This window comes from Notechis scutatus, chromosome 4, assembly GCF_049901735.1.
Source record: "Notechis scutatus isolate UNSWTSFEM ecotype Mainland chromosome 4, rNotScu1.2, whole genome shotgun sequence".
NCBI classification, from domain to species: Eukaryota; Metazoa; Chordata; class Lepidosauria; order Squamata; family Elapidae; genus Notechis; species Notechis scutatus.
In genome coordinates, this window is record NC_142012.1 from 53,034,466 (window position 1) to 53,062,222 (window position 27,757).

Here is a 27,757-nt window from a genome sequence, read left to right on the forward strand (position 1 = left end):
TTTCGTTCTAAATGTACAGAACAAGGTTTATCGGGTAGACGCTAATTACATTATGTACAGCCTTTTTCCTGAAACTTAAAAAAACAACAACCCTAAAACACAGCATCATTACATTTAATCATGCATAGAAAGGTCAAAACGCTACTTAAAACGCAGGAAGTGATTATTTTTCTTTTTTTTTCCATATTAAAACCAACCTGGCACATTTCGGTCACCACACATAATTTGTGCCACGGCTTAATATTTTTAAACAGGGTTGCAAATTCATGTCCGCGTATCCAAATGCCCCCTCCCAGTTTTGTTTTGTTTTTTTAAAGGTCTTTGCCTCCGGCCAAAGACCTCTCAGAAAGAAACTCACCCACACATGGATAAAGTGCATCGGAGATTGAAGCTTCTTTTGCAAACTGGCCCTTGGTGACTTCGGTGACGCGGAGCTGGCCCAGAAGGCGGCGCATTTCTCATACGGCTACGGCGCTCAGATTGCGGTTTCCTTCTGCGAAGTAAGTTTGGCGGCTCCGATGCCGCAGACAAAGATGCCGCCTTGCCATGATAAGGTGGCCGGATCGTCTATCAAGCCTTCCAATAGTAGTGGGAATGCATGCGTAAACCACCATCTTTATGAGGTTGGCTTCAGAGCGCGTGCCCCAAAGGTGCTCTTTTTTTTTTGGTTTCCCCAAGAGTCAACTGAACTTTCCTGGTTTTTCTTGGGAAGATGTTTGGCTTCTCATCCCAGCTGAAGAAGCTTCTTGGATGAGAAGTGAAACGACTTCCAAGAAAAACCAAGGAAGTCCAGTTGACTCTTGGAAAAAGCCCCTCTGGGACAACCGTGGCCTGACAATCTCCATAAACTTCTATGAATGACAATCTCCACAGACTTCGGACCCCGTCTTTCCTCACTTATTTATGGGGGAGCCCTTTAGCTCATGATCTGGCCCAACTTTGGCAGTTTGGATCTCAAACGTCTTCCAAGCTGGCCCAGTGCACTACATGTAATGCCCAGGCATCCCTTCTCTTCTTCTTCTTCTTCTTCAGAGGGAGCCCAAACAGCTGGTACCATTGTCAGTAGCATCCTCATTCCTCGGGAAGAGATAAAGTCATGCTCACAGAGGCTCCCTCTGCCATTCGCAAACTCTACCAATTACTAAATACATTCAATGTTCAAGATGAGATCCAAACAGTTCCTTAAGATGCTGTTCGGTGCCATCCTAGTAAGATTTTAATTTTTTAAAAATCAAATCAAATTTAAAAAAAATGTATTTTAAGTTATCAGGCGTTACTTTCAGATGCTACTCGAACAAATACAGTTGTTTTGAGAAGAGCAGGAACTAGCATTTATGACATATTTTTCAACAGGGCATCCTCTCTCAATCTAGTTCTTTCCAAATGGGCTGCATTACAATCCCCACCCTTGCCTGGGAAGCCCTGGAAGTCCACCAAGGCTTGGAGGGCACCAAGCTTTGGAGAAGGACCAGTTTGAACATCTGGAAAGTTCATCCCGATATTCCTTCAGGCGTCTCCCGCAAAATGATTATCCTGCGTTACACCCAAAGGAAAAATACAATGAGATTTAGAACAAGGGGTTTGGGTCTTTTGATATTCGCAAAGTCAACATCTGGAAGAGGAGTGCACAGGTTAAAAACTTTCCAAATCTTTAGCCTACCCTTGAAATTATCCCAAGGACCGCTCCAGGCACCTGCAGCTTTTATGTACATGGTTAGGGGGGAAATCTCCCCCAAAAATTTGTCCAGATCATCTGGGTCCAAAGCTACAGAGTTTGCAAGGAGCAGCTACAAGGTCATAACGCTGAGCCAGAAGTATTGGAAGTATTCATCTCAAACCATCTGAAGTGGGAACTAGAACGGGCAACGCTGCAGACACCAAATTCAGAGAAGCGGGGAAACAAAAAAAAAACACCAGCAGATAAAAAGACTACAAAACTAGAATTCTTCAAATTGGACTCTAGGAGAAATGCAGTCTTCAAACGGGGATGGTTTTGCAAACCAGATTAAAAAAATACTCTAAATAGGGCAGTAAAATAGATAGGGTGCATTTCCCCCTCCCCCCCGAAACAGAAATGTAAATAACTTATTTAAAGTGTCTAGTTGCAAATTGTTCTACAGATCAATGTTAAGAGGAAGCAAGCAGCTCTAAGTAGCCGGTTCAAAGAAAGCCATAGCCGAATCTGGGTGTAAACCAATCGGCGTGAAAATCGGGGAACTTAAAAAAGGTGTGGTGTTTGGAGATCTTCAAAGTTTCAGCCGGTGCCCGTCCTCCAATTAGCTGATCCAAAAAAAGAGAGAGATCTGAAGAAGTTGATTCCATGAAGACTACAGTATTTCCAGATCTACGTGCCGTACTTCTGGATTCAGTTTCTGAAATGGAATTAATTAGGTTTACTTAGCTTAAAAGACGTCACATTATCAACATTGAAGCTTTCAACACACATAAACACATGTAGATAGAGATAGATAGATAGATAGATAGATAGATAGATAGATAGAGTCCTTGACTTACAACAGTTCACTTAGTGACTGTTCAAAGTTACAAAGTTACAAAGCATGAGATAAGATAGAATAGAATTCTTTATTGGCCAAGTGTCATTGGACATACAAGGAAGTTGTCTTGGTGCAAATGCTCTCAGTGTACATAAAAGAAAATATACATTCGTCAAGAGTCAAGAATCATCAGGTACAACACTTAATGATAGTCATAGGGTCCAATAAGCAATCAATCATACTAGGAAACAGTCAATATAGATCATATATTTATAAGCGGATGTGGGGTGCAGCTCCACCCCGCCCTAGCTTGATTTTTACACCTGTGCCTCGCCCAACCTCGTACAACCAGAAGGTGAGTGGCGCTTAACTAGGACTTACTTTGGGAGTAGGGCTTATGTTAGGCGCAGGTGTGAAAATTGGGCTAGGGCTTGTTTTCGGGGTAGGTCATATTTTCGGGGAAACCTGGTAGTTCAAAGCTGAACACCAATTAAAGCGAACTGAGCACAATTGTGTGCCTTCTTTCTTCTCCTGAAACATGCTTGCTGTCTTCTCAGAGCCAACAGAGATTTCCCCCGGTCCAATGTGACTATCCAACTTACATTTTATTCACTGGTTTGTACAATTGTTTGGCCGGCTGGCCGCTGCTTACCTTGAGGTCTTTTTCAAGTCGGTCCACTTCTGCTCCCAAAGTGTCAATGATGTTTTCCCCGTGTTTAAGCATAAACGCCTCTAAATCTTCTAGAGTTTTCACCTGCTGGATCTCCTGCCATCAGATCCAAAGGTAAAAAGTTAGAACAGTGGTGGCTAACCCTTTTGGGCTCCTGTGCCAAAAATTAGCGCAGGCTCGCACACCAGGACCCAGAAGGCAATGCACACGCCCCCCAACGCATGCATGCACAATCCCCCCTGACCCCTTACCTGCACTGTGCCTCCCACCTGTTTGAGGCCTTTTTCGGCCTTCCGGAGGCTTGAGGAAAGCCTCTGCAGCCTTTGCTGGCCGAAAAATGGGCCTATTTAGTCACTTCTGGTATTTCCAGAAATACAGGAAGTGATGAAACGGGCCTATTTTTCAGCCTGCAAAGGCTTTCCTCAAGCCTTTGGAAGGCTGAAAAAGGTCTCAAACAGGCCAAAAATCAGCTGTGAAACACATGCAGGCGCAGTGAGGTAAGTTTGCCTGTAGCTGGCGTGCTGGCACAAATGGCTCTGCGTGCCACCTCTGCGTGCCATAAGTTCGCCATCACAGGGTTAGGAAAACGAAAAAGGATAAATTATTGTCTGGCAAGGAACTTTTTTTATTTCTTCGCTCTTTTAAGTTACTTTCCAGGCTTTCTCTCACCTGAGCTTACCAAAGTGACACTAAAAAAAAATTGATATAATAGTAGACTGGCATTGATGCGTGCCAATCTAAGGGGCTGAATGCCACAGAGAGGCTTAATGTTCACCATGAACATTTAGACCACCAGATATTTCCCCCCTGTTTTGAGTAAAGTGCAAAGATGCATCAGCTTAACGTACTTGTAGGAGTTGCTCAATGTCTTGTTTCTCCAGGTAGGACCGAGTGACCACCCGTCCATCAAAGTCCACTTCTGCTTTGAACCTCACTTTGTTCATTCCCATATCTGTAGCTTTGACATCATGGATCGCTCTGAGATAAATAGGAGGGTGGTGACAGGAAGCAAAAAAGGCAACCAGCCGTTAGGAGTTTTTAACAAAAAAAATAAATAGAAAACATTGGCAGGAGGAGGTTTCTCCGTTCTCCCTCTTAAGATTTCCCTTCCGTGAAGTCCTTGATGCTCTCTGAGCTGGATGGTCTTCTTGCAGACGTTTCATGACCCAGTTAGGTAATGTCATCAGTGCTCGAAGGGAGGGAGCAGGGTTTGCCAAATAAAAAGGCAATAAAAAGACCAAAACACCTCCTCACTAACAATCAACACCCAGATGAGCTTAAAAACAAAATTAATACTAGATCAACAGTCAAGAAGTAAACAATGCCCCAATCAAGGAACTACCAACTCAGATAATCAAACAAACAATAAACAATAGCCTAATCAAGGAACCATCCCATAAACACTGACAGGGCAAGCCCACCTGTACACAAACAAAGAACAAACCCCACTCTTTTTGAGTACTGAGGATGTTACTTAGTTGGGTCATGAAACGTCTGCAAGAAAACCACCAGGCTCAGAGAGCACCAAGGACCCCATGGTCTTTTCCCTTCTTTCTGCAAACCCCACTCCCTTCTAGCACTGAGGATGTCCCTAGCTGGGCCATGAAACGTCTGCAAGAAAACCACCAAACTCAGAGAGCACCAAGGACCCATAGACTTTTCTCTACAAACCACACTCCTCTACCCGATGATGTCCCTAGTTGGGCTGAAACGTTTGCAAGAAAACCACCAAGCTCAGAGAGCACCAAGGACCCCATAGACTTTCTCCTTCTCTCTGCAAACCCCACTCCCTTTTTGCGCTGATGTTACCTAGTTGGGCCCTGAAACATCTGCAAGAAAACAACCCTGCTCGGAAAGCATCAAGGACCCCACAGTCCAATCCTGGCCGACAAAGATTCTCTTGGAAATTTCCCTTCCACGTTTTCAACGTTCTGCTCCAATTCTATTCTGGTCTATCATAGCCAGTTCACCGCTGGGGCTACATGGCTCTCCCACGGAGTCCTCTTACCGGACTACAGGATCACATTCCAGTAACTCAGTCAGCTTCTGAAGCCGGTCGGGCTGGATGGATCTGCCCAGCAGGGCTTCTGTGTTAGTGTAGATGAGGAATGCCGACACCACTCCCAACAAAGTCCCCACGCCCAGAGAGCCCAAACTGTCATAGTAGGGATTACCTAGGAGGGGGGGGGAGGGAAAAAAGAATATTCCAATATCACCCAATGAATATCACGAGTGGAAATTCTTCCATATCTCTTTTCATCTTCTGCTATCGGGAGATACAAGCTAATAAAGCATCTCACGTTCTTCCAAGACAACCCCACAAACATATCCGGGGGGGGAGAGGTGACACCAGCTTAAGCGGGTGCCATTTTAAAGATGAATGCGTTTTTATTATTTATTAGGGCCCTCACATCCTGGACATAAACTGTTTTCAATTTCTCCCCTCAAGATGATTCTGTAGGGCAGGGGTCCCCAACTTCGCCGGTCCGCGGAAGCTGGAACAAGCCTTACCGGGCCGCTGGTTGCTGGGCGCCGCCATCTTTTGTAAAAAAGCAATTTTTTCCAAAAGATGGCGGCGCCAGTTGCTGGTGAGCTTTCGGGTAGAAAGCCACTTACTGCCGAAAAGCTCGCTGGCGCCGCTTTTTGCGAAAAATCACTTCGATGACGCCACCGGAAGTGATTTTTCGCCAAAAAGATGGCGGCGCCCAGCTGACGCCGGAACCGGGCCGCGGCGCCGAAAAGGTTGGGGATCCCTGCTGTAGGGAATTGCATGCCAAAACTAGACACAGACAGTTTTTCCCACCCTACAAAACCACCCTGATAAACAACAAATTCCCACAACACTGTCTTACGCCCTGAGATCACAAACCACCTTATAACCATTTGTCTGAAATGGAATAGGGTTTCCTGCCTAAGCAGGGGTTGGAGTAGAAGACCTCCAAGGTCCCTTCTAACTCTGTTATTCTATTCTATTCTATTCTATTCTATTCTATTCTATTCTATTCTATTCTATTCTATTCTATTCTATTCTATTCTACTCTACTCTATTCTATTCTATTCTACTCTATTCTATTCTACTCTATTCCAATATCTATTCTATTCTATTCTTTATTCCGATATTCTGTTCTGTTCTATTCTATTCTATTCTATTCCATTTCATATCTGTTCTATTCCATTCCATTCCATTCCATTCCATTCCATTCTATTCTATTCTATTCTATTCTATTCTATTCTACTCTATTCCAATATCTATTCTATTCTATTTTATTCCGATATTCTGTTCTGTTCTATTCTATTCTATTCTATTCCATATCTATTCTATTCTATTATTTCTATTCTATTCTATTTCTATTCCACTCTATTCTATTCTATTTCTATTTCTATTCCACTCTATTCTATCATATTCCCTATTCTATTTCCTATTCTATTCTATCTAGTTCCGTGATGGCGAACCTATGGCACGCGTGTGGGCATTTGTGTGGGCATGCGAGCCTCAGCCAAACTTACCTGCATTGTGCATGTATGCACCTCTCAGGTGGTTTTTGGCCCGCTTGAGGCCGTTTTCGCCCTCCCGGGGGCTCAAGGGAAGCCTTTGCAGCCTTTGGAGGCCAAAAAACAGACCTGCTTCGTCACTTCCAGTATTTGGAGGGGGCAAAAAACGGGCCCATTTTTCACCCTCCAAAGGCTGTAGAGGCTTCCCTCGAGGGAGGCCAAAAAAAGGCCTCAAACAGGTGGGAAATCAGCTGGGAGGCGCACACATGTGCAGTGCAGGTAAGGAGGGGATGTTGCGTGCACGTGCATGGGATGCATTGCATTGTGGGTGCCGGCGTGCGTGGGCTTTCAGCCCACCACAACAAAATGTTCACCCTCACTGTTCTAGTCTATTCCCTTATTCTATCCTATTCTATCCTATCCTATCCTATCCTATCCTGTTCTATTCTATTCACCTAGTAGTGCTGTATTACTTATTATCCTTCTCATCTCTCCTACTATTTATTTCCTTAGATTCTTATGACTATAACTTCTTGTTGTATCTCATAGTTTATGTTGATTGCTTTTATTTAGTGTCCTATTATGATTTATGTTGATTGCTTATTTAGTATCCTATGGCTATCCCTGGGTGTTGTTTCCTATACTTTATGATGATTGTATTCTATGATCATGATTTATCACTTTGTTGCTGGTATGGACACTGAGAGCTTCTGCACCGGAGACAAATTCCTTGCATGTGTGCAGTCACACTTGGCCAATAAAGGATTCTGTATTCTATTTATTCAGCTGTCAGATTAGACTGGATTAATCAGGGAGAGAATCCTTTTTGAAACATTGCCCTGAATATGCATGGATTTACCGTGCATGTGTAGATTCTGGATTTACGAATTAAAAAGGCTTGTTTTACTGGAAGAAGGGAACCATGATAATTATTTGGGAGGCGGCAATAATCCTATTTGTAACGGCTGCAAAGAAGATCAGTTCTTTTAGACACTCTCTTTCTTTCTCCTCTTTTCTTCTCTTTCTTGGATTCCCAGTGTTTCTCAATCCCCCCCCCTCCTCTTTTAATACCTTTTCCTTTCTTCTAATTTGTTCTTTACGTTTCTGCAGATTTTAATAGCTGTATAAAACTCTTTCTCACTTAAAAAAAGAAAACTATGTATACAAACAAAACAGAAAGTATAACTGATTCTGCTAACTACAGAAAAATGATTCCAGTTTTATTGCCATCTAACAAAACCCAGCCTGGCTTTCACCTACCGCTCTTCACAGAACACAAGAGCTCACCTGTTAGGGAAGTCAGCCCCATACAGGTAGCAGCTAGCGTCACACCAAGAACGGCTGCCGTATCTTCTAACAACACAACGTTTGTGCTGGGATCACAAGCCTGAATAACTGAACGTTAAAAGAGAAATTAGCAGCACACTGATACAATTTCAGGGAGGTGTGTACAAATAGATTGTAACTGTCATCATAATCGTTTCCTTCTTTGCAATACAGGCAGCTCTCGAGTTACAACCACAAGGGAGCCCAACGTTTCTGTTGCTAAGTGAAACATTTTGAGTTTTGCCCCATTTTTACGACCCCTCTTGCCACCGTTGTTAAGCGAATCCCTGCAGCTGAGAAGTTAGCAAGGCGTTTGTTAAGGGAACCGGACTTCTCTCGTTGACTTTGCTCGTCAGAAGGTTGCAAAAATGACGTGAGCAACGGTCGTAAGTATGAACCGTTTGCCAAGCACCTGGATTTTGATCACACAAGCATGGGGAACGCTAAAGGTTGTAACTGTGAAAAAAGGGGCTTTTTTCAGTGCTGTTGTAACTTTGGACGGTCAGTAAATGGACTGTTGTAAGTCGAGGACTACCTAAGTTATTGAGAGTTATTCAAGCACATTAAAACAAGGAACGTTAAAGCCTACATACCATACTGGTAGAACGAGAGTCCCTTGCTTCGAGCACTCCTTCGGATTTCGTTGATGGCTACCAGAAGAGTAGCTGCAACAGCATCAATGTGATGACCCAAGGTGGGATACAAAAGCAACAAAGTCGCAAAAATCAGGTGAAGTCCCTTTAATTCTTTCAGCTGGCTTCAAAGGTCTAATTATCATTGACTGGAGAAAAAAAACTCCCCCACAAACAGTTGCGAAAAGGAAGAAATTCCGTTCAAACTCAAAACACATATAAATTATAAATAGAAAAAAAACTAACACAAACCACACTGAAGCAATGAATAAGACAAGGCAGGATAAGGGCTTGAAGACGTCCACAGATATCGAAATACACACACTGGGAAAAGACGCCAGATTCAGATAAGAACTGAAAGACTAGAATTATTTCACACTTTGCTTCCAGCAGTGGGCCATGTGCAGTTTTTCCTTTTAAACAATCCTCACAGCTGCAGCCCATGAAGGGGATCAAGGCCCTTTCCTCCCCGTAGACCACGCCATTCATGTTTCTCCCTTATCCGCTCCTCCCTGCGTGGCCTAGGATGAAGAGGGGGTGGGCCTGGGTCTTCCTCTGACTGCCCAGCCGGCTTGTGCCCTTCCCCAGTTTCCTCCACAACCTCTGGAGCCACACTCCCACTCCCTGTTGGCTGTTCCTCCTCTCCTTCAGAGTCAGATTCTAACAGGGGCATGACAATCAAGACTATTGTTTCATTAAAGGAGACAACAGGAAAAAAACATCTCACATTCCCACCTGCACAGATTTATTATTTTCTTTTGGGGGGTAAAAGAATCCAGAAAAATTACCACTTGAAAATGGGAACAGAACTCTGAAACAATTCCTATTGTAAGCCACCCAGAGTCGCTGGATCAGTGAGATGGGAGGCATAGAAGCTTAACAAATAAAATAAACACAAATAATTCTGAGGATTTTTCTCAGTATCATTTGCTGGCACGTAGGATTTGGGATTTTGGGCTCTAAGTGGCCAATTCCATTTTGGCTTCCCAAGCCATTCCCCTCATAGCTTAAACCTGGACAGAAAAAAAAAGGGGGGGTCAGTCCAGATGATCTCACGAGCAGGAACCAACCAAACATAATCCGGAGTGGGAAAGCTTTGGGGCCCTGAGAGATACTCAAAATCTTGGGCTGGAATCAAGGGTTTCGTGGACTTCATTCACACCTTCAGCCCCTTTCTTTCCTAGAAATCCACCAGGTTCCCTAACATCAAGGAAGTAACAATCCTTTCTGGCCAACAGACAATTAACCAGGATCCAATCTGAGTCGGTCACTGGGACCAAAGATTTAGATTTCTAAAGATTTGTGCCAAAGCCCATTTATAAGGAACTTCTCTCTTAGCACAGTAGCCTTTGGGCTGTTTTGCGTGTGGTATTTATATGATGCCTGGTGTGTATGGGTGTTTTTAATTGCTAATTGGGGTGATGATAGCTGGCTATTAAGTTGATAATCAACCAGCTTGCAGGAAAAGTGATCATGTAAGAGATCACTGGAATAAATCCTGATACTATATCATCTTTTTAATATTGGGGTTTTTTTTAATTCGTAGGTATTAAACAACAGTAGTCTGACAGGTCAGAATGCTAACATCCGTAAAAGACTTAATTCGTCTAAAAAAAATCCACTGCATGCTTGTTAAGATTTGACATATTTTTTTTCTGAAGGCAACATACCTCCTTCTGAGACCAAAGATCCTGCTAAAATACAGTAAGCCTGAAAAGAACAGATAGGAGAAAGAAAAAAGAGAAATTAGTTGTGTGTAATAACAATAATCTGTATACGTCATACTAACTATCTGTTCTGACCCAAACCTGGTTCCAAGGAAGCAAACACGAGACAAAGGTAACGGCACAACCTTTTAATGTTTCTTTACGAATCCTGTTCCTTCACGGTTAAAAGGCTGCTTCAAACCAATTAGCTCAGATAAGAGCCTTGCCAAGGTTTTGCAAGGCTGCCAAGAACACCAGATAAAGTTACTAAGCAATAATTCAAAGACAAAGAGTCTCCAGACACCAATGCAGACATTCCAAATGTCCACCAGGCTCGAGTGCAAAAGCTTCTTTGCTTCCTGCAAAGAACTCCGGTTTCTCAGCTGACTGTTATCCCTTAAGGGAGGGGCCACCACCTTGCAGCCTCCTGACCTCTTCATCATTGCAGCCTCCAAATCTCTGCCTGCACCTGGGTCTTGGCCCCATCCCCTCCTCCCCTGCCGGCCTCCTCTCCTGAGCCCGAGCCCTAGCAGCCCGGCAACCACAACACTATCTGTTCTGGATGGGATTTTGCATTCTGGTCACAGAGTCCTCAGGGTCCACTCTGCCCCCCCTTAAAAATATTTCCCCAAAAGGGGGAGAGGGCCCCCCCTCCCCCCCCCCCGTGCATTGCTGCCAGCACTAACAATCTGTTTAAGGTAGTCTACCTCCACTCCCAAATTTGATGGTCCTGGCCCATCCCTGCATCACATGCAGGCCCCTCACCTGAGTCCTCGCTAAATTAACCATTTAATTTAGTAACCATTTAGTTACAATGACACTGAAAAAAAAAGAGGACCGTTTTTCACACGATCAAAATTCCTTCGTCACCTGATCGAAATTCAGATGCTTGGCAACTGACTCATATTTATGACGGTTGTAAGTGTCCAGGGGTCACGCGATCCCTTTTTGTGACCTTCTGACAACAGAGAAGTCAGACTCACTTAACAATTGTGTCGAGGAAAGTTGGGGAAACTGGGGGAAGAATTCACTTAACAACGGTCTCCCTTAGCAACAGAAATTCTGAGCTCAATGGTGGTCCTAACCTCCCTAGATAGTTCCATCTCACCAACTTCCTCGCCTCGTTGTTGTCTTGAGATTTAAAGGGGGGGGAGGGGGGGAAGCAGCAGAGGATTTCATGGCTATCCCACAGCAAAAGACAACGTACCCAAAGAAGGGATTCTATCGGCTGAGGATTGAGTAGCCCTATAATCCCGTGATACCACGAGAGGCCGGCCCCCATCATGAAAATGCCGACGCCGCTAATCAGGGAGGCGATGTAGCGCATGTTGGTGAAGCCATACCTGGAAGGAAAAGAGGGGCGGTGGGGGGGAGAGAAAAAAATCATCGCTGTGAACTAAGGAAGGAAAAATGGAAATGTCGGAGAGCAGAAGGCAGCAGAATTGAGATGTCGTTTGGAAATCCACTCGGAGCGAATGAGGGACAGACCTCCGAGGCAAATCCGGACTCGGGATAATGCAATAATTAAAAGCAATAGAACTTAAAAGCCAGGCCTCTCTAAGTGGTTTACAGAGACACCTGTATTTTCCCCAACTATCTTGGCTCCTCATTTTACGGCACCTCGGAAGGAAGGAAGGAAGGCTGAGTCCACCTTGAACTGGTTAGGATTGAACTGCGGGCAGTCGGCAGAATCAGCCTGCAATTCTCCATTCTAACCACTTGTGCCACCACCTCTCATGTGGATTTTGCTCTTTATTAAGGCTATTTTACATCCAGCAGTTTTCCTAATCCTGTTTTAGCTTAAATCGGGGGGAGAAGAAATAGAAGGAGGAGGAGAATAGGAGGAGGAAGAGAAGAAATAGGAGGAGGAGGAGAAAGAAGGAAGACAAGAGGAGGAGGAGAAGAGGAAGAGGAAGAGGAAGCAGCAGCAGCATGGACTTCAACTCCTAGAATTCCCCAGCCAGCTGTACCCTTTCAAGAAGATATGGAGAAGAAATAGGAGGAGGAGAAGGAGAAAGAGGGGGAGGAAAAGGAGAAGAAATAGGAGACGAATACGAGAAGAAATAGGAGGAGGAGGAGGAGGAGGAGGAGGAGGAGGAGGAGGAGGAGGAGGAGGAGGAGGAGGAGGAGGAGGAGGAGGAGGAGGAGAAAGGAAGGGAAGGGAAGGGAAGGGAAGGGAAGGGAAGAAAGAAAACCCAATTAAGTCCAGTTGTCTCTTGAAAAAGCTCTTTTGGGACAACCCTGACCCGGATGACTGAGAATCTCCACAGATATTTTAAAAAGTAACTATGATTGTAGGGAGAAAAATCACATGGAGAACTGGGTGTTTGCCACATATCGATGTTTCTCAACTTCGGACAGCTTGATGACACGTGGCCTTTAGCTTAGTCTACGTGGCTTAAAGCTGTCAAGAATGAGAAATTCTGCCAGAGATTGTCTTAAAGCATCAAGAACTGTCGCCTTTATTTTCCCTAACGGTTAAGTTATTGCACTGAATCTGAGCTTCGGCTAAAATGTCTGAAACAAAAGACAGATTTGGACTTTTAAAAACAAAACAAGTTCAGAACAATTTCAGGAAAACAGAAAAACGGTTCAAAATCCTTACGGGTGGCTTTGATCAGGTATCCTCACTGACTGGCTGATCCCCAATGCGAGCAAGGCCTGTATGTGAAAAAGGAAATGGGGCAGAGACCCCCACCAGCACATTATTCAGCGTCTTGAATTTCAGTTCACATGAAACAAAAACAGGTCAATTTGATATTTAATTTTAGAAGGTTTCACCAGAGGAAAGCAACTGCATTAAAGTCTATCAATTTTTACAATCGTGGAAAGGCCATGCAGGTAATCCTCAAGTTACAACAGTTCATTTAGCGACTGTTCGAAGTTACAACGGCACTGGAAAAACATGACTTATGGCCATTTTTCACAGTTACCACCTTTGCAGCATCTGAGATGACCCGGGGCGTGACACAAAAATAACCAAGGCACAAAAATAGAATAAAGTTCCTTTAATGCCTCCAACTTGGCCCCAATGTCCAATTATCCTCGGCTGGAAATCAAATTCTAAAAGAAAAGAGTTTACGGAGGGAGTAAATGCAGTCTGCAACTAAAGTAAAGTTAATTCGAAATAAAAAACCCAACACAAACCACACTGAAGGAATTACTACGGCAAGCAAGGATGATTAATTGCAGACTTTTACTAGATAATGCAGCCACCCCAGTTGGGAGGAAGGCAAAACACAGATAAGCGCTGACAAGAATAAAATATGCTTTGCTTCCAGCAACTTTGCCATGCGCAGTTTGTCCTTTTAAGCAGTCCTCCCAGCTGCAGCCCATGAAGGGGATCAGGGCCCCTTCCTCCCCCGTAAACTATGCCATTCACGTTTCTCCCTTATCCTCCCTGCGTGCCCTAGGATGAAGAGGGGATGGGCCTGGGTCTTCCTCTGACTGCCCAGCCAGCCTATGCCCTTCCCCAGTTTCCTCCACAGTCACCGAAGCCACATTCCCACTCTGTTCCTCTCTCTCTCGGAGTCAGACTCCAACAGGGCCATGACAGCATCCCCATTTGGTCATGTGATCAAAATTCAGATGCTTGGCAACTGGTTCATACTTACGACCGCTGCTGTGTCCAAAGGTCATGTGGTCCCCTTTTGCAACCTTCAGACAAGCAAAGTCAATGGGGGAACCCGGGTTCACTTAACAAGCCGGCTACTAACGTATCAACGGCAGTGATTCGCTTAGGAACTGGCAAGAAAAGTTGTAAAATGGGGGCAAAACTCACTGAACAACAGAAATTTGGGGCTCAATTGTGGTCATAAGTTGAGGACTACCTGTACATACAGCACACTGTATTTTGAGAAACGGTCAGAATCTCCCAAAAACCCCGAAAGCATCAAATAATCGTAAAATTGGGGATAAGAATATTAAGTTAGCCGCCAAGACTCTGACCCTCTAAAATTGAACACTTCCTGTCACTTTTGCCCCCCCATTTTTCATTGACCCATCACACACCTTACACCCACCCCATACCCAATGAAACTCAGAGGTAAATCTCGAGACAGCTGTCAGGTTTCCAAGGGATGAAATCCATTTAAAAAGAAAAGAGCAAAGTCCCACCTTCCAAAATACATTTCTTTTATTTAGGTAAAGCATCAAATTGGCAAATTCTTTTGTAATTCCGGATCTGAACACAACCCGGAATTACACGACATAATATTGGAAATTAGAAACAGCCCCCAAAAGTCACATTCCCCAAGAGAAGTTAAATATCTACAGGGGGGAACCGCCAAGCTCAGACTCCTGTGTTCGCCCCTGAGCTGCAGATAATCCTGTTCTGTTCTGTTGCGAAGTCCAAAAGTTTGGAGAAACCCAACCGCTCGCTGCATCCTGTCAACTCCCCGAGAAGCACAACACGGCAAAGTGCTACTTACTTGATTGCAGGTATCAGCTAAGGAATGTATGGCTTCGGAGAACATGCTGGCAGAACCTGTGTAGACCCAGGCGAGGAGCTTAAAGAAAAAATTCAGGCCATTTCTGTGGAAGGAGGAGAAACTATCCTCACAAGGTGGTAAAGACACACTCACAATTTGGGGGGAGGGAGACTCCACAAAATACACAACGACCACCCTTACTCTTGGATTGACAAATGAGATTACTGAGATTGACGAGCTACATTCACAAAGTCATGCATCTGGGGATGAGGAAGTCAAGTGGGAGAACTATCAAAATGTTGAGTAGGGGTCCAAGTGCAGAAAGCCCCTGAGCCACAGAAATTCAAAATACACGGCAGCCTCCACCTTCCCAGTACTGTGCAAAACCCCTTCTGTTTATCCACGCTGGGCACCGTGGTCTGCTCCCCCAGCCTTAACCGGATCCCCAATAGATGGTTGCCAAATCAGGTTAAAAGAGAAAAAAGAAAGAAAGAAATCTGGGCAGCATTGTGACTGTACTGTTAAGCCTGGATTCCCCAACGGGTGTTAAGGAAAAACAAACTAAACAGAACGTGCAGCGAAGTCAGATAGGCAGACAGGTAAATGTGTGAGATAAGTTTTCTAGTTAACACGCAGTAAAAATACAGATGCGCTTGTGCTATCAAAAATATTGTTTATTCCATTTAAGAATTATAGCATAGTCAAATAAACGGTCCATTAGTCATATATCAATTTCAGTCAAGTCTTGTTGCCGGGGATACTCTATTTGCCAAAGTCCGTGTTGAATAGCCAATGTCAGTTCACTTACAATAAATCAGTCCAATCTTTTTACTATCTCTCCTTTGAGAAAAATCAACACTCCTTCTTCTCTCCCCTTTTCAGCAAGAACGCAGTCATCAATCCATTCAGTAATTAGTGATCAGTAAGCCAGAGAGAGCGAGCAGCAATGCTGCCTCGCTTCTTATATATTGCTTTTACAACCATACCCTTAATTACATTCTTGCTGTTAAAGTTACACACACTTTAACTAACAAACCATGATACCATATTTATTATTTTTACCCAAACCGGTTAGGGTAAACAATGTTATCCCTAACATGTACCACGTGCGGGGAAAAGAGCAAAAGTTGCATGTGAGAAGGGAGCAAAAAAATATGCTAGCCAACAACGGTTCCTGCTTTCCAAAAAGCCTTGTTTTGAGAAATTGGAAAGGCTCCACCTGCACTGGATCTTTCTCCGGTTTATAAGACAGCAAGCACGTTTGGACTAAATCCTGAAAGCACTGCCTTAAATAACAACGTGAAAGCGATGCAAACATGGTCCAATAATTTTCAGGGGAAAAAAAATGTTAATTAGGATAGGGCTGGAAGGGACCTTGGAGGTCTTCTAGTCCAACCCCTTGCAGGAGACTCTATACCAGGGATCCCCAACCTTTTCGGCCGCGGCCCGGTTCCGGCATCAGCTGGGCGCCGCGTCCAGGCCAGCGTCAACTGGGCGCCGCCATCTTTTTATGATGAAAAGATGGCGGCGCCAGCGCTCGGTGAGCTTTTCGGGTAGAAATGGCTTTCTACCGGAAAAGCTCACGGAGCGCTAGCGCCGCCATCTTTTATGAAAAAGCACTTCCGGTGAGCTTTCTACCCGGAAAAGCTCACCGGAAGCGCTTTACCAAAAAGATGGCGCCGCCCAGCAACCATGCCCGGTAAGGCTTGTTCCGCGGCCCGGTACCGGTCCGCGGACCGGCGGTTGGGGACCCCCTGCTCTATACCACAGGTAGCTTGTCTTTGACTCTTTGGTGCTTTCTGGCCCCTTTTACTTACATAAAAAAATTGCCTTAAGCCCTTACAACTTGCCTCCACAAGTTGTGGGTGCTCCAACACTGGACATTTTAAAGAAGAGATTGGACAGTCATTTGTCTGAAACAGTATAGGGTTTCCTGCCTATGCAGGGGGTTGGACTAGAAGACCTCCAAAGGTCCCTTCCAACTCTGTCATTCTATAGTCTAATATTCTAACTCAGCCAACCTTGAAGCTTTCCTTTCTAAACCGAAATTCTGGTTTCCGATACAGCATTACGTATGACAACACAATAAAACAGTGTTGAGCTGTGTTAAGATAAAGCTTTGCAGGGACTATATTTAAGAGGCATAAACAACCTGAAGAAAAGAAGAAGACGGAGACTTACATGCAAATAGCAACCATCACCACTTTTCCTGGTCCGCTCAGAAACACTGCTGATGCTCGGGAACGTGGCTGAATGAAAGACACAAGCATGTAGCTTAAGACAAACGACACGCTTCCCTGTATGTATTTCACAAACAATGCAACGGTGATACAAGTATGATTTCAGATATTGCCTACTAGCTGGATACTCATGCTTCGCTACGAAACTATGTGGTGGGTGTTAGGAATGTAAGTCACCTAACAAGTTATTTGGGTTGGAAATATATAAACTAGGACAGACATTTTAATACTATGTCTTTAAGAGCATGCTAAAACTGTAATTGGGTGTGGTTCCTCAAATGGCCATAAGATGGAGCCAGAAACCTGGGTTGCTTAGTCTCAGTGAGTTTCTGTTTCCTTCTGTTGGAGAGACTTGCCGTTCCTCCTAATGACTGTTACTGATCGTTGATGTAAGCCTGTTACTGAGCTGTTTTTGATACTGGACTTTGATATTTGGATTATCCCTGAACTCAACACTGACTGCTTTACCTGTGAATGACTTGGACTGCTTATCTTGGACTGTGCTTAAACGGTTATGAGAAGTAAAAACCTACATTTACTGTACAGTGTATCTGTGTGCTGTTTGTGTGTTATTTTTCACTACTCTCACTACGTCTCCCTGTATGCGCTCATTCTCCTAACGGGGAATTACCTCAACAGTGGGGCTTAGTTTTTTGGGAGGGAAATAAGGTGGGGGGGAGGAATTGTGCCTCTGCCTACCGGCATCCATCGGTATTCACCTGGCTAGGTCCTGTCAATGTGTGAGAGAAACTGCTAGCCAGGAAGATAAATGTTCTAGGAATTTTGAAACTAGGATAGTGGGAGGGAGGGGGCAACTTTTGCTAGGCAGGGAAGGAAAAAGCAATTATTTGGATTTAGATAACAGATTTCACACTCGGTAAAAGACAGTAAAAATTATTAAAGGAACACATATTGCTCATTACATCACTACTTACAAATAAGACATTGCTAGGCTTTTACAACCAATGTTAAAAAAAAAATCACCTTAGTTTCTCCTTGGAAATTTCTGTATTCTCTCAACAACTTCTGACTTCTAAATAATTCTGTAAAAAAAAAAGAAGATGGAAGAAATAATAATACTGACAGCAATAACCACTGCTCTTATGGTCAAGAAAACTGGAAATCAAAGTACCTCAAAAGATCTGAGAAGTGACTATTCCGTCAAAGCTAAAAGGTCTTTAATAAAGAAGAGCCAAGAATTTGTGTAACAGAATTCTACAGCTCTTACAACATTTACAGGAATCAAATCCACTGTGGCCGCCCCCTGTGCAATTTTAGAGTTATTATTGTAAGAGTAAACCTGGCACCCAGACCGTTGTCATGACTCCCTTTAACCTGGCACAATACAGCTAAATTAAAATGAAAGCTTTCCTTCCTTGAGTCCCATCTACTTGTCCCCCTTCTTTACTGCCCCTTTCTAACTTTTTGACAGAGAATAGCATAGCTTGTCCCAAAGGTGCTTTTTCAGGAGGCAACTGGACTTCCTTGTTTTTCTTTGAAGATGTTTCGCTTCTCATCCAAGAAGCTTCTTCAGCTCTGACAGGATAATGGGGAATGGAAGGGTTTATACTCCTTACAGACAGCTGGTCATTTGCATCCTTTTAGAGGGTCGCTGAAGCACTTGGAAGTTTATCTGTGTCCTCAGAGTCACCGGAGTGGTGCTCCTGGTTCCTGTACACTCAGGTGACCCTGAGGACACACAGATAAACCTCCAAGTGGCCTCAATGGCTCTTTTAACCATCCCACAATCCCTTGCTGGGTAGAGTCTAGCTGAGTATTTACTGGCCGGATGCCTTTCCTGTCGCCAATGCGGAGTTTTATTCCCCAGATATATTCTCAATGTGCCATGAGAGAGAAATATCTGCCTCTAGCTAGGATCGAACTCACAGCGTCCTGATTGTGAGGTGAGAGCTCCACCTCTAGGCCACCCTACCATTCATCAACCCAGCCTCCCTTGCTCCCAATTAAATCTACTTCCAGAAGATCTTAGGAGCCACACCTAAAAGCACAATTCCATTAAATACACCGCTGGCTGCCCCGCACAATCAAAACTATGAAGCGCTTCCAGAAGCGTGTTTTACACTTACTTTCCATGTATTCTCTTTCAGCTTCTATGCGCCTTTTTCTCTCTCGGGCCAGAGCTTCGGGGCTTCCCCAGACTTCTAGAGACCTGTTTGACAAAGTGGGGGGGAAAGCTATAGATCCAACTTGCCAACGCTTTGGACTATGGAAAAAAGGGGGAATATGGGATCTGCTCTCTGGAAGGTGAAATACGTGGGTGTGGAAGTAAGACATTTACCTGAGCGAACAAAATAGGAGGTTAGCCAAGCTAAGCTAAGGATAGAAGGGGAGGAGGAGCCTGCTAATTTGGAAAGAAGTTTTTACTCATTCAATCAGATTTCCTCCCAAATGCTGCTATCCGGGTGGCTTGGACGATGGGTTGGGAGCTCTAATGGCAATTTATCTGGATGACAGCAGATATAACACAATGCATCCCTCAATATTTCCCCCTTGGATGTCTTCATTAAGACAGCAGGAGTCAGTGATAGATGCACGAGCTGTGCTTGTCTCTTAAGTGCAGCAGGTTGGAAAAAAGAGAATCCGAAAAGCGTTGTTTATATCAGGGGTCTTCAACCGTGGCAACTTTAACCCTGGAGGACTTCAACTCCCAGAATTCCCCAGCTGGGGAATTCTGGGAGTTGAGGTCCTCCAGGTTTAAAGTTGCCAAGGTTGGAGACCCCTGGTTTATATGGTTTAGCCGAAATGCTTTGGCAATGCTTTTATTCCCTTTTATTTTTAAGATTTTTGTCTGATCTGATGATTGATTGGATGGTTGGGAAGACCCAAATGAAGCATTGTCCATTCCCTCTAAGCCACAAGTGAAAAAATAGTAATAATAATAATCAGTCAATACCCTGGATTCTAAACTCTGGGTTTTATTGCCTGAAGAAACCACAACTAAATGAGAGTCAAAACTGAGCAAGTTAAAACAATTTACCAGTTAATGAGCAAATTGCGTGAACCCTACAGGAAAGCATTAGAAATTAAATCTCTACTTAAGATAACCTTTTCAAAGATGATCTTACTTAGCTTCCACTTCTGATCTCAAAAACACAGTGAAAGCTTCCGTATCGTCATGAGGGCTTCGCCGTTTGATTTTTCTAACCTGGTCGAGATCACTGTTGAAGGAGAGGAAAAAAAATTCTTGAAAGAAGCAAAGCAAAGATTATAAAGATGATCCAAGTTCATCATCTGGAAGGGGCATCCATTTTACAGGATCCCAATTGTGACAAGCAGGCTACTATTAAGTCACAAAAACGTTGGCCAAGCACTTTGCACATATATTTTTTTGCTGACCGGCTGGGAAATTCTGGGAGTTGGAAATCCACAGATCTTAAAAGTTGCCACGGCTGGACACCCCTGGTCCTCATGGTTATGATCTTTGTAAGTATTGACACAACCTGGCGCCTGAACTATAAAGAATATTTATCGCAATACTGTGGCGGGATTTATCTCATCATATATTCTGTAATGGTTTATGCTAGAAGATCTCTTCATTCTTTTGTTAAAGAACTTCCTCTTGGTTTTTAACCACTTTGCCTGGAATGAATAGATATGGTTGTATCACTTTTCTCTGCTCTTAAAAATGTAAAAGCTGAATGGGGGGAAAAAGGAAATAAAAAAGAAACAAAGAAATTCTGGGAATTGAACTCCACAGATCTTAAAAGTTGCCAATGTTGGACACTCCTGTTCTAAATTACGATTACTTCTTATAGTAGCATGTTAAACAATTACGGGTTTTCAAGAAACCTCACTTAGATTTTCTGTGTATAAATTGTGCCTGAACAGCCCTTTTTAAAGTGGTACAGGCCTTTAACCTTGGCCACCTCAGTGTCATGCCCTTGTTGGAGTCTGATTCTGAGGGGGAGATTGTGCAGCTGACAGGGAGTGGGAGTGTGGCTCTGGTGGCTGTGGAAGAAACAGGGGAAGGGCACAGTCCAGCTGGGCGTACAGAGGAAGACCCAGGGCCATCCCCTTCATCCTAGGGCACGCAGGGAGGAATGGAGAAGGGAGCAACATGGCTTACGGAAGAGGAAAAGGCCCTGATCCTTTCATTAGTTGCAGCTAGGAGAACAGGATATGTGGGGCATTTTACATAGCTTTTGGCTGGAAGCAAAGCGTGTTTTATCTTGGTCGAGGCTTACTGGGGTTTTGGTGTCTTCCCAACTGTGGTTGCTGCATTATCTTGTGGAAGCCTGCGATTTATCATCCTGGCCTGTCGTGTTAATGACTCCAGTGTGGTTTGTGTTGAGTTTTTTTATTTCTAATTATTTTTACTTTTGGTTCGGACTGCATTTACTTTCTCCGTAGACTGTTTTTTGGAAGAGTTTGGTATCAAGCCATAGATAATTGGACATTGAGGCCCAAGTTAAAGGGAAATTTATTCTACTTTTGTGACTGTGTTATTTTTGTGTCACACCCTGGGTCATCACACTCAGTCTGGCCACTTCCTACGCTGATAAATACTGTTAATAGCAATCCTGAAATGAAAAGAGAGGTACCTCAGTACTCATCGTTAACTGCTCCTGGGAGGTGTGATGAGAATCAAAAATGATGAGTACCAAACTAATTTTTCTCATAATAATATAATGAGCCACAACACAGCCAAAATTGCCACATTGTAGCTGGTGCATTGAGTACCAAACAAACAATGAGTACAGGGACAAAATTTTCATGTGAAAATGCATCAAGTTTTGAAGCAGTTGAGTACCAAGGTACCACAGAATTTGATTTTTACTCTTGTTAATAGCATTTTGCACCATCCACTCGTACTTGTAAAGTTGCAGAGTAACTTTGAAGAACACGATGTCGTTCAAATTTAAATCTGAAAGATGAACCTACCTGGACTTAAGGCAAAATTCACTTATTGCTCTCACGCCAGTGATGAAGTTATTCTTTGTGTACTTTGGTCCATATTCTCTTTTTTTAAGCACAGCTTTCACTTGAAAAAAAGAGGAAGGAAAAGTATTACACTCGGAGGGTTTCTGGACCTTGGAAAGATACAAGCCGGAAGTTGACATACAACAGTTCGTTTAGTGACCATTCAAAGTTACAACGGCACTGAAAAAAGCGACTTATGACCATTGTTCACACTTATGATCGTTGCAGCATCTCTATGGTCACGTGATTTATATCCGGATGTTTGATAACTGCTTCATATTTGCGATGGTTGCAGCATCCCAAGGTCAAACTTTCTGGCAAGCAACGTCAACAGGGAAGCCAGATTCACTTAAGGACCGTGTTGCTAACTTAACAACCACTGGGATTCAATGAACAAACGTGGCAAGAAAAGTTGTAAAATGGGGCAAAACTCATGCAACAAATGTCTCGTTTGGCAACATAAATTTTGGGCTCAATTGTCGTCGTAAATCGAGGACTCGCCTGTAACACGTTCGCCAGCTGGATTGAACCCACCAAAATTTTATTCTAATTTGTCACAGAGATCACACATGACAAGACTGTAAAACCTGAAAAGTGAATCACAAACCAAAAGCAGATTCCCAGTCAGAGAGAAGTGGTAATGACAGATTATTATCAATCCATAATGGACTTATTTAAGAATTAAATCGGATTCGGAGTCTGAATACCCTTGTCGATAAATACAGATGACTGTCTTTGGTAGCTTTATCAAAAAGGGATTCTAAAACCAGCTTAAACATATATGCATGCCCATAGTTACCTTTTACTTGAATTGGTTGCTGTGGGAAAGGAATTTGATTGATAGCGTCTCGGGCTGGAAAAAATAAAAGACATAGTTATATTGCTGTGTTTGTGTCGTAAGAATAAAACAGAAAGATATTGGGACAGCATTATTTGGTAAATGGAATGGACATTGGAAGAAAGCAATTTCAATTTTTCTACATAAATCTTCCAGTGATTTCTTTCCTTCCCCGGCCTCACTATTCCGCAATTCAAATTTTAACTGGTTCACTTCCCACCAAAAAGATCCTTTAAACTGTAAGGACACAACAAAAGAAACACCCATCTTATGGATAGACTGTGGTACTTTGTCTTAATATCAGAAAGAAAAGGAATGAGAGTTCTTTTAGCTCTGAAATAAAAACTTAAGACAATATTACTGATTTTATGAAGAGTAAAATGTATCACAGAGACATGATCAAACATCTTTAATTACCACCCTCAATAATACTGTATTGAGTTATGACCTCAGTAACGAAGCTGATATACTATTGCTGTATTCCCTGGAGTGGGACAGCTGCCATATATCCGCTACTGGTAAATTAAAATTAATTCCACTAAATTAAGGACATTAGGATTTCCCCTCTGAATGGAAGAGTTTGGCAAGAAAGTCTCTTTCTGTTAATAACAAGCATGCTTGACTCATGGCATGAATTAGTAAAAATCAGAAAACGCTCAACAACAACTTGATTTTAAGACAAGAATTTCTCCTTGAACTTGGAGAAAATAGGGTGGACAAGGCAACAATATCAGAATCATGTTTTCCATTAAATAAGCTAAACAGAATAGACCACATCAGTTTTTATTTGTCCCAATACATATTACAAACTTTATTTTTTTATTTATTTTGATTTGTCAATCGCTTACAAGATAATAGTTGATAATTGTTGAGCATGCTTGAAATTGATTTGTTCCCAATAGAAATAATATGTTTTATGAAGCTGAAAGTTGGCTAAAAGTTGTTTTCTGTTCTTATCTTTGCAGCACTAAAATCAGTCACATGTTTTCAACTGGGAAGCCAGAGCTAGAAGCCAAATTTAATTCCTTTCACACTTCCCAGTAGCATTTTCCCCTTGTAAAATGAACAGGGTTTTGGGGGTTTTTTGGAAAAAATTAACATGTAAACTCTGATCAGGAAAACCAGTCACATATCAAGATGTCTTAATTGATTATTGGTCATCCAAGTAGTGTTATGCCTGTATCACAAAAGTTTAACAAAAGCATACTGCTCAAAAAAAAAAGAAAGAAACTAGTCTCACTTATTTAAATAATGGATAGCCAATCTCAGGGAGTGAAGTCCAAAATATATTGCACAGGTAGTCCTCGACTTACAACAGTTCCTTTAGTGACCGTTCAAAGTTACAACGGCACTGAATAAAGTGACTTATGACCGTTTTTCACACTGATCACTATGGCATCCCGATGGTCAGGTGATCAAAATTCAGCCGCTTGGTAACCGACGGTTGCAGTATCCCTGGTCATGTGACTTTTGTGACTTTCTGACAAGGGGGGGAGCCAGATGCACTTAACCAGCTTACTAACTGAACAACTGCAGTGATTCACTGAGCAACTGTGGCAAGAAAGGTCGTAAAATGAGGCAAAATTCGCTTGGCAAACGCCTCGCTCAGCAACAGACATTTTGGGCTCAGTTGTGGTCATAAGTCGAGGCTTCCCAGTATTTCAAAGTATTGAACTACCATAGGTAAATCAAAAAAGAGAACTTCTAGGGCAGGGGTCTGCAACCTTAAACACTCAAAGAGCCATTTGGGCCCATTTCCCACAAAAAAGAAAACCCTGAGGACCAATAATTTAACAACCGGTGTGATTGGGTGGGCGTGGCCAACTCGACGTCACTCATTCCCACCCAGTCACCACCTAATCTGGGATATGGAGCGAGTCTCCATCCCCCACCATCACCCTTACTTTCTCAGGCCAGGCGAGGAATGATGGAGAGAGCAGAGACCAGTCAGTGGTGGGATCTGTTCTGACCCAGGCTTCATCAAACGTAACACAAAACCTATTTTACTACAACACTGGGAATTACTTTCATTCCCAGCCAGAACAAATTATCAACAGTTCCCCAAGATAAGCACACGCCTGTCAGTGCTATGGAATGCTGCCAAAAACAGAAGTCTCCAATTATAACAGAAACCAACCGAAGTACCAGAAAAAAACCAACCAGAGCTTCAAAGAGGACTCAGAATCTATTGAACTATTTTGCTTCCTGCAAAGCTTTTGTCATTGAGGTCTGACTTTTATCCCTTATGGGAGGGGCAATCACTTCCCAGCTTACTCTCGAGTCTCCCCTTCTGTTTCAGCTGCTCTTGCTTTCTAGCAGCTCTGCGCACACACACAGGGGGAACAGACTCCCCTGGGTCCTCTGCCTCGCTGCTGCCAGACTCCGAAGGTAGCACCCCACTCCCAGATGCCCTGGCCCCATCCCTGCATCAGACACAGGACCATCGTCCAAGTCCTCTCCAGACTCCCTGACTGGTCCCCTTTCTTCCTCACTGTCTGACTCTGCTGCCATCTGCACCAGCTTCTGGTGAACCAAAACAGGATCAGCCGACAGGGAGCCGCAGCAGAGGGCCCAAAGAGCCACATGTGGCTCCAGAGTCGCAGGTTGCTGACCCCTGTTGTAGGGGAAGCAGGATCGCTCTGTAAGAAAGCATCCTGAAACAGCGGTGCCTTCTGCCATCATGGCCAGATGATTCAAAGTTGCAACAAGGGAAACTTCTGGGTTTAAACCTGGTGATTTTAATCACTTCTCTACAGCATTGCTATCAAAGAAATCTCTGGAGCGAATAGGAGCAGCTATACTGACCCCTTAAATGCAGGTCGTGTGAACGGGATTAACCTACCAGACGCTGTTTTCTGTGCGTTGCCTTCTGAGGCTGAAGAACTGGCATCTTGAGTCCTTGTGCTGTTCTTCTGATCGTTGGAGGAATATGCTCGGACTTGACTGGTGGGATGAGGCAGAATGGCCAAGAGTCTCCCAGGTTTAATGGGTACTTGCCAGCCTGATGGAAACAGGAAAGCAGATGATAGTTTTAGAAGGCAGAACACCTTTGGTCAATACTAAAAACCAGGTGAGAAGATGTCATGCTATTACGATTATCGAAATGTTAACTAGATGAGCCTAGATGTGATGACTAGATGTGATGACCCAGGGATGTGATGACCCAGGGATGAGCCTAGATGTGATACTAGATGTGATGACCCAGGGCATGGCACAAAGGCAACACAGTCAAATAAGCAAGAAGTGTTCCTTTATTATCTCCAACTTTGCCCCCAATGTCCAGGTTACCTTCAGCTGGAGAAAAACTCTCCCAGGAACAGCCTTTAACTGTAGAAAATTCAGTCCAAAACAAGGTACACACAAACTGTAACTTAAAATCCAAACAAACCAAACTGAAGTAATTAGCTTGACAGGGCAGGAGAACAGATTGCAGACTTGAAAATATGGCAAAACTGACACAGTTGGGAAGAGGCCAGGAATAAGCCATGACTATGCAAGATAAATTCACGTTTGCTCCCAACAGCTTGTTGGGAGCAGCTTGCCTTTTTTATACCATGTTCCCAGCTGCAGCTAATGAAGGGAATCAGGGCCCTTTCCTCCCCCATAAGCCATGCAACTCACGTTGCTCCCTTCTCCATTCCTCCCTGCATGCCCTAGGATGAAGAGGGGGTGGGCCTGGCTCTTCCTCTGAACTCCCTCTCCCTTGCTCTACCTCTCCCTTGCTCTACCTCTCCCCTGCTCTGCCCAGATGGACTTTGCTCTTCCCCAGTTTCTTCCACAGCCAAGGGAGCCACACTCCCACTCCCTGTCAGCTGCTCAGCTTCCCCCTCTGAATCAGATTCTGACAAGGGCATGGCGCTAGATGAGCTCAAAATTTAATTTTTTTTAAAAAAAAAAAAGTCAAGAAAAGAACTAATCAGGCATTGTTTAATATGCTCCAGTCTTCCCTACGGTGTAATTTGAGGATTTATACTGGGTTGCTTATGAAGCCTGGTACCTAATGGAAGCCGAAGGAAAGCATGTTAATTGTAACACCAATGCCAGAAAAAAAGCCTCTCACTCCAATGTTTTCACCCATGTCTCGCTTAGCAACATCAGTTTTGGGGCCCTCCGTTGTGGTCATAAGTCGAGGACCGCCTGTATGATTTTTTTTTTTTTTTTTTTTTTTTTTTTTTTTTTTTTTTTTTCAATTTTTTTAAAAAAAAAAAAAAAAAAATATTAAAAAATTAAAAAAAAAAAAAAAAAAAAAAAAAAAAAAAAAAAAAAAAAAAAAAAAAAAAAAAAAAAAAAAAAACAAACACCCCACTTCACTTCCCCCCCCCCCCAAACCCTTAAAAAAAATAAAATAAAAACAAAACAAATAATTTTAAAATTTTTTGTTGGGAAAAACCCCCCCCCCCCCTAGGAAAATTACTGCCTGTTAAGATTTCTAGGTTTATTATTTAAACAACTCCAGAAAGGATGTCATTAACCTGCGGCTATGAATGTTTTCACCCATGCCTCGCTTAGCAACATAAATCCAGTCGTAAATCGAGGACTCCCTGTATTAATACCCTTAATCCAGTCGTAAGTCGAGGACTCCCTTATTAATACACTCTCCCCCAAAAAACCCACCCCTCCCTTCCTCGACGGCCAAGAGGAGCCCTTGCAGCTCTTTTCAGGCCGGCTCAGAGGTCAGAAAACCCCACACCGGACCTCGGAGCGGCCCCGCCGGCTTTACTCACCGGGGCAAACCGGCGGGCACCGGCTCCCTCCCTCCCGCCGCCGCAGCAGCAGAAGCAGACGCAGCGGGTCCAAGCAGCGCCATCCCTTCCGCTGAGCGGCCAGTGCCGGCAGCATCCTCCTCCCGCGCTCGGGCTACCGGCGAAAGGAGAAGGAGGCCAGCGAGGAAATCGCCTCATGGGTTACTCTTCTTCGCTCGGCCGGCTCTCCACGGAACAACGGACGCCATTTTGGGAAGGCGGAGTCTGTCTCGGAAGCCGGATGT

The 27,757-nt window shown here is 43.6% G+C and overlaps 1 protein-coding gene across 1 annotated transcript; it reads right to left on the minus strand.

Annotated features, from left to right (window-relative positions):
- Nucleotides 1-27,744, minus strand: SLC30A9 (solute carrier family 30 member 9). Its single transcript, XM_026690070.2, has 18 exons — nt 27,495-27,744; nt 25,613-25,771; nt 22,732-22,785; nt 21,894-21,993; nt 20,078-20,170; nt 19,079-19,161; nt 17,976-18,034; nt 16,933-17,000; nt 14,752-14,854; nt 12,927-12,982; nt 11,529-11,664; nt 10,286-10,325; nt 8,577-8,648; nt 7,945-8,052; nt 5,174-5,339; nt 4,014-4,143; nt 3,148-3,261; nt 1-2,372 (listed from the first exon to the last, which is right to left on the minus strand). Exons 1-18 carry the CDS (start codon nt 27,607-27,609, stop codon nt 2,328-2,330), a joined length of 1,701 nt encoding a protein of 566 aa, XP_026545855.1. The 5' UTR covers nt 27,610-27,744; the 3' UTR covers nt 1-2,327.
- Nucleotides 27,745-27,757: the final 13 nt, after the last annotated feature.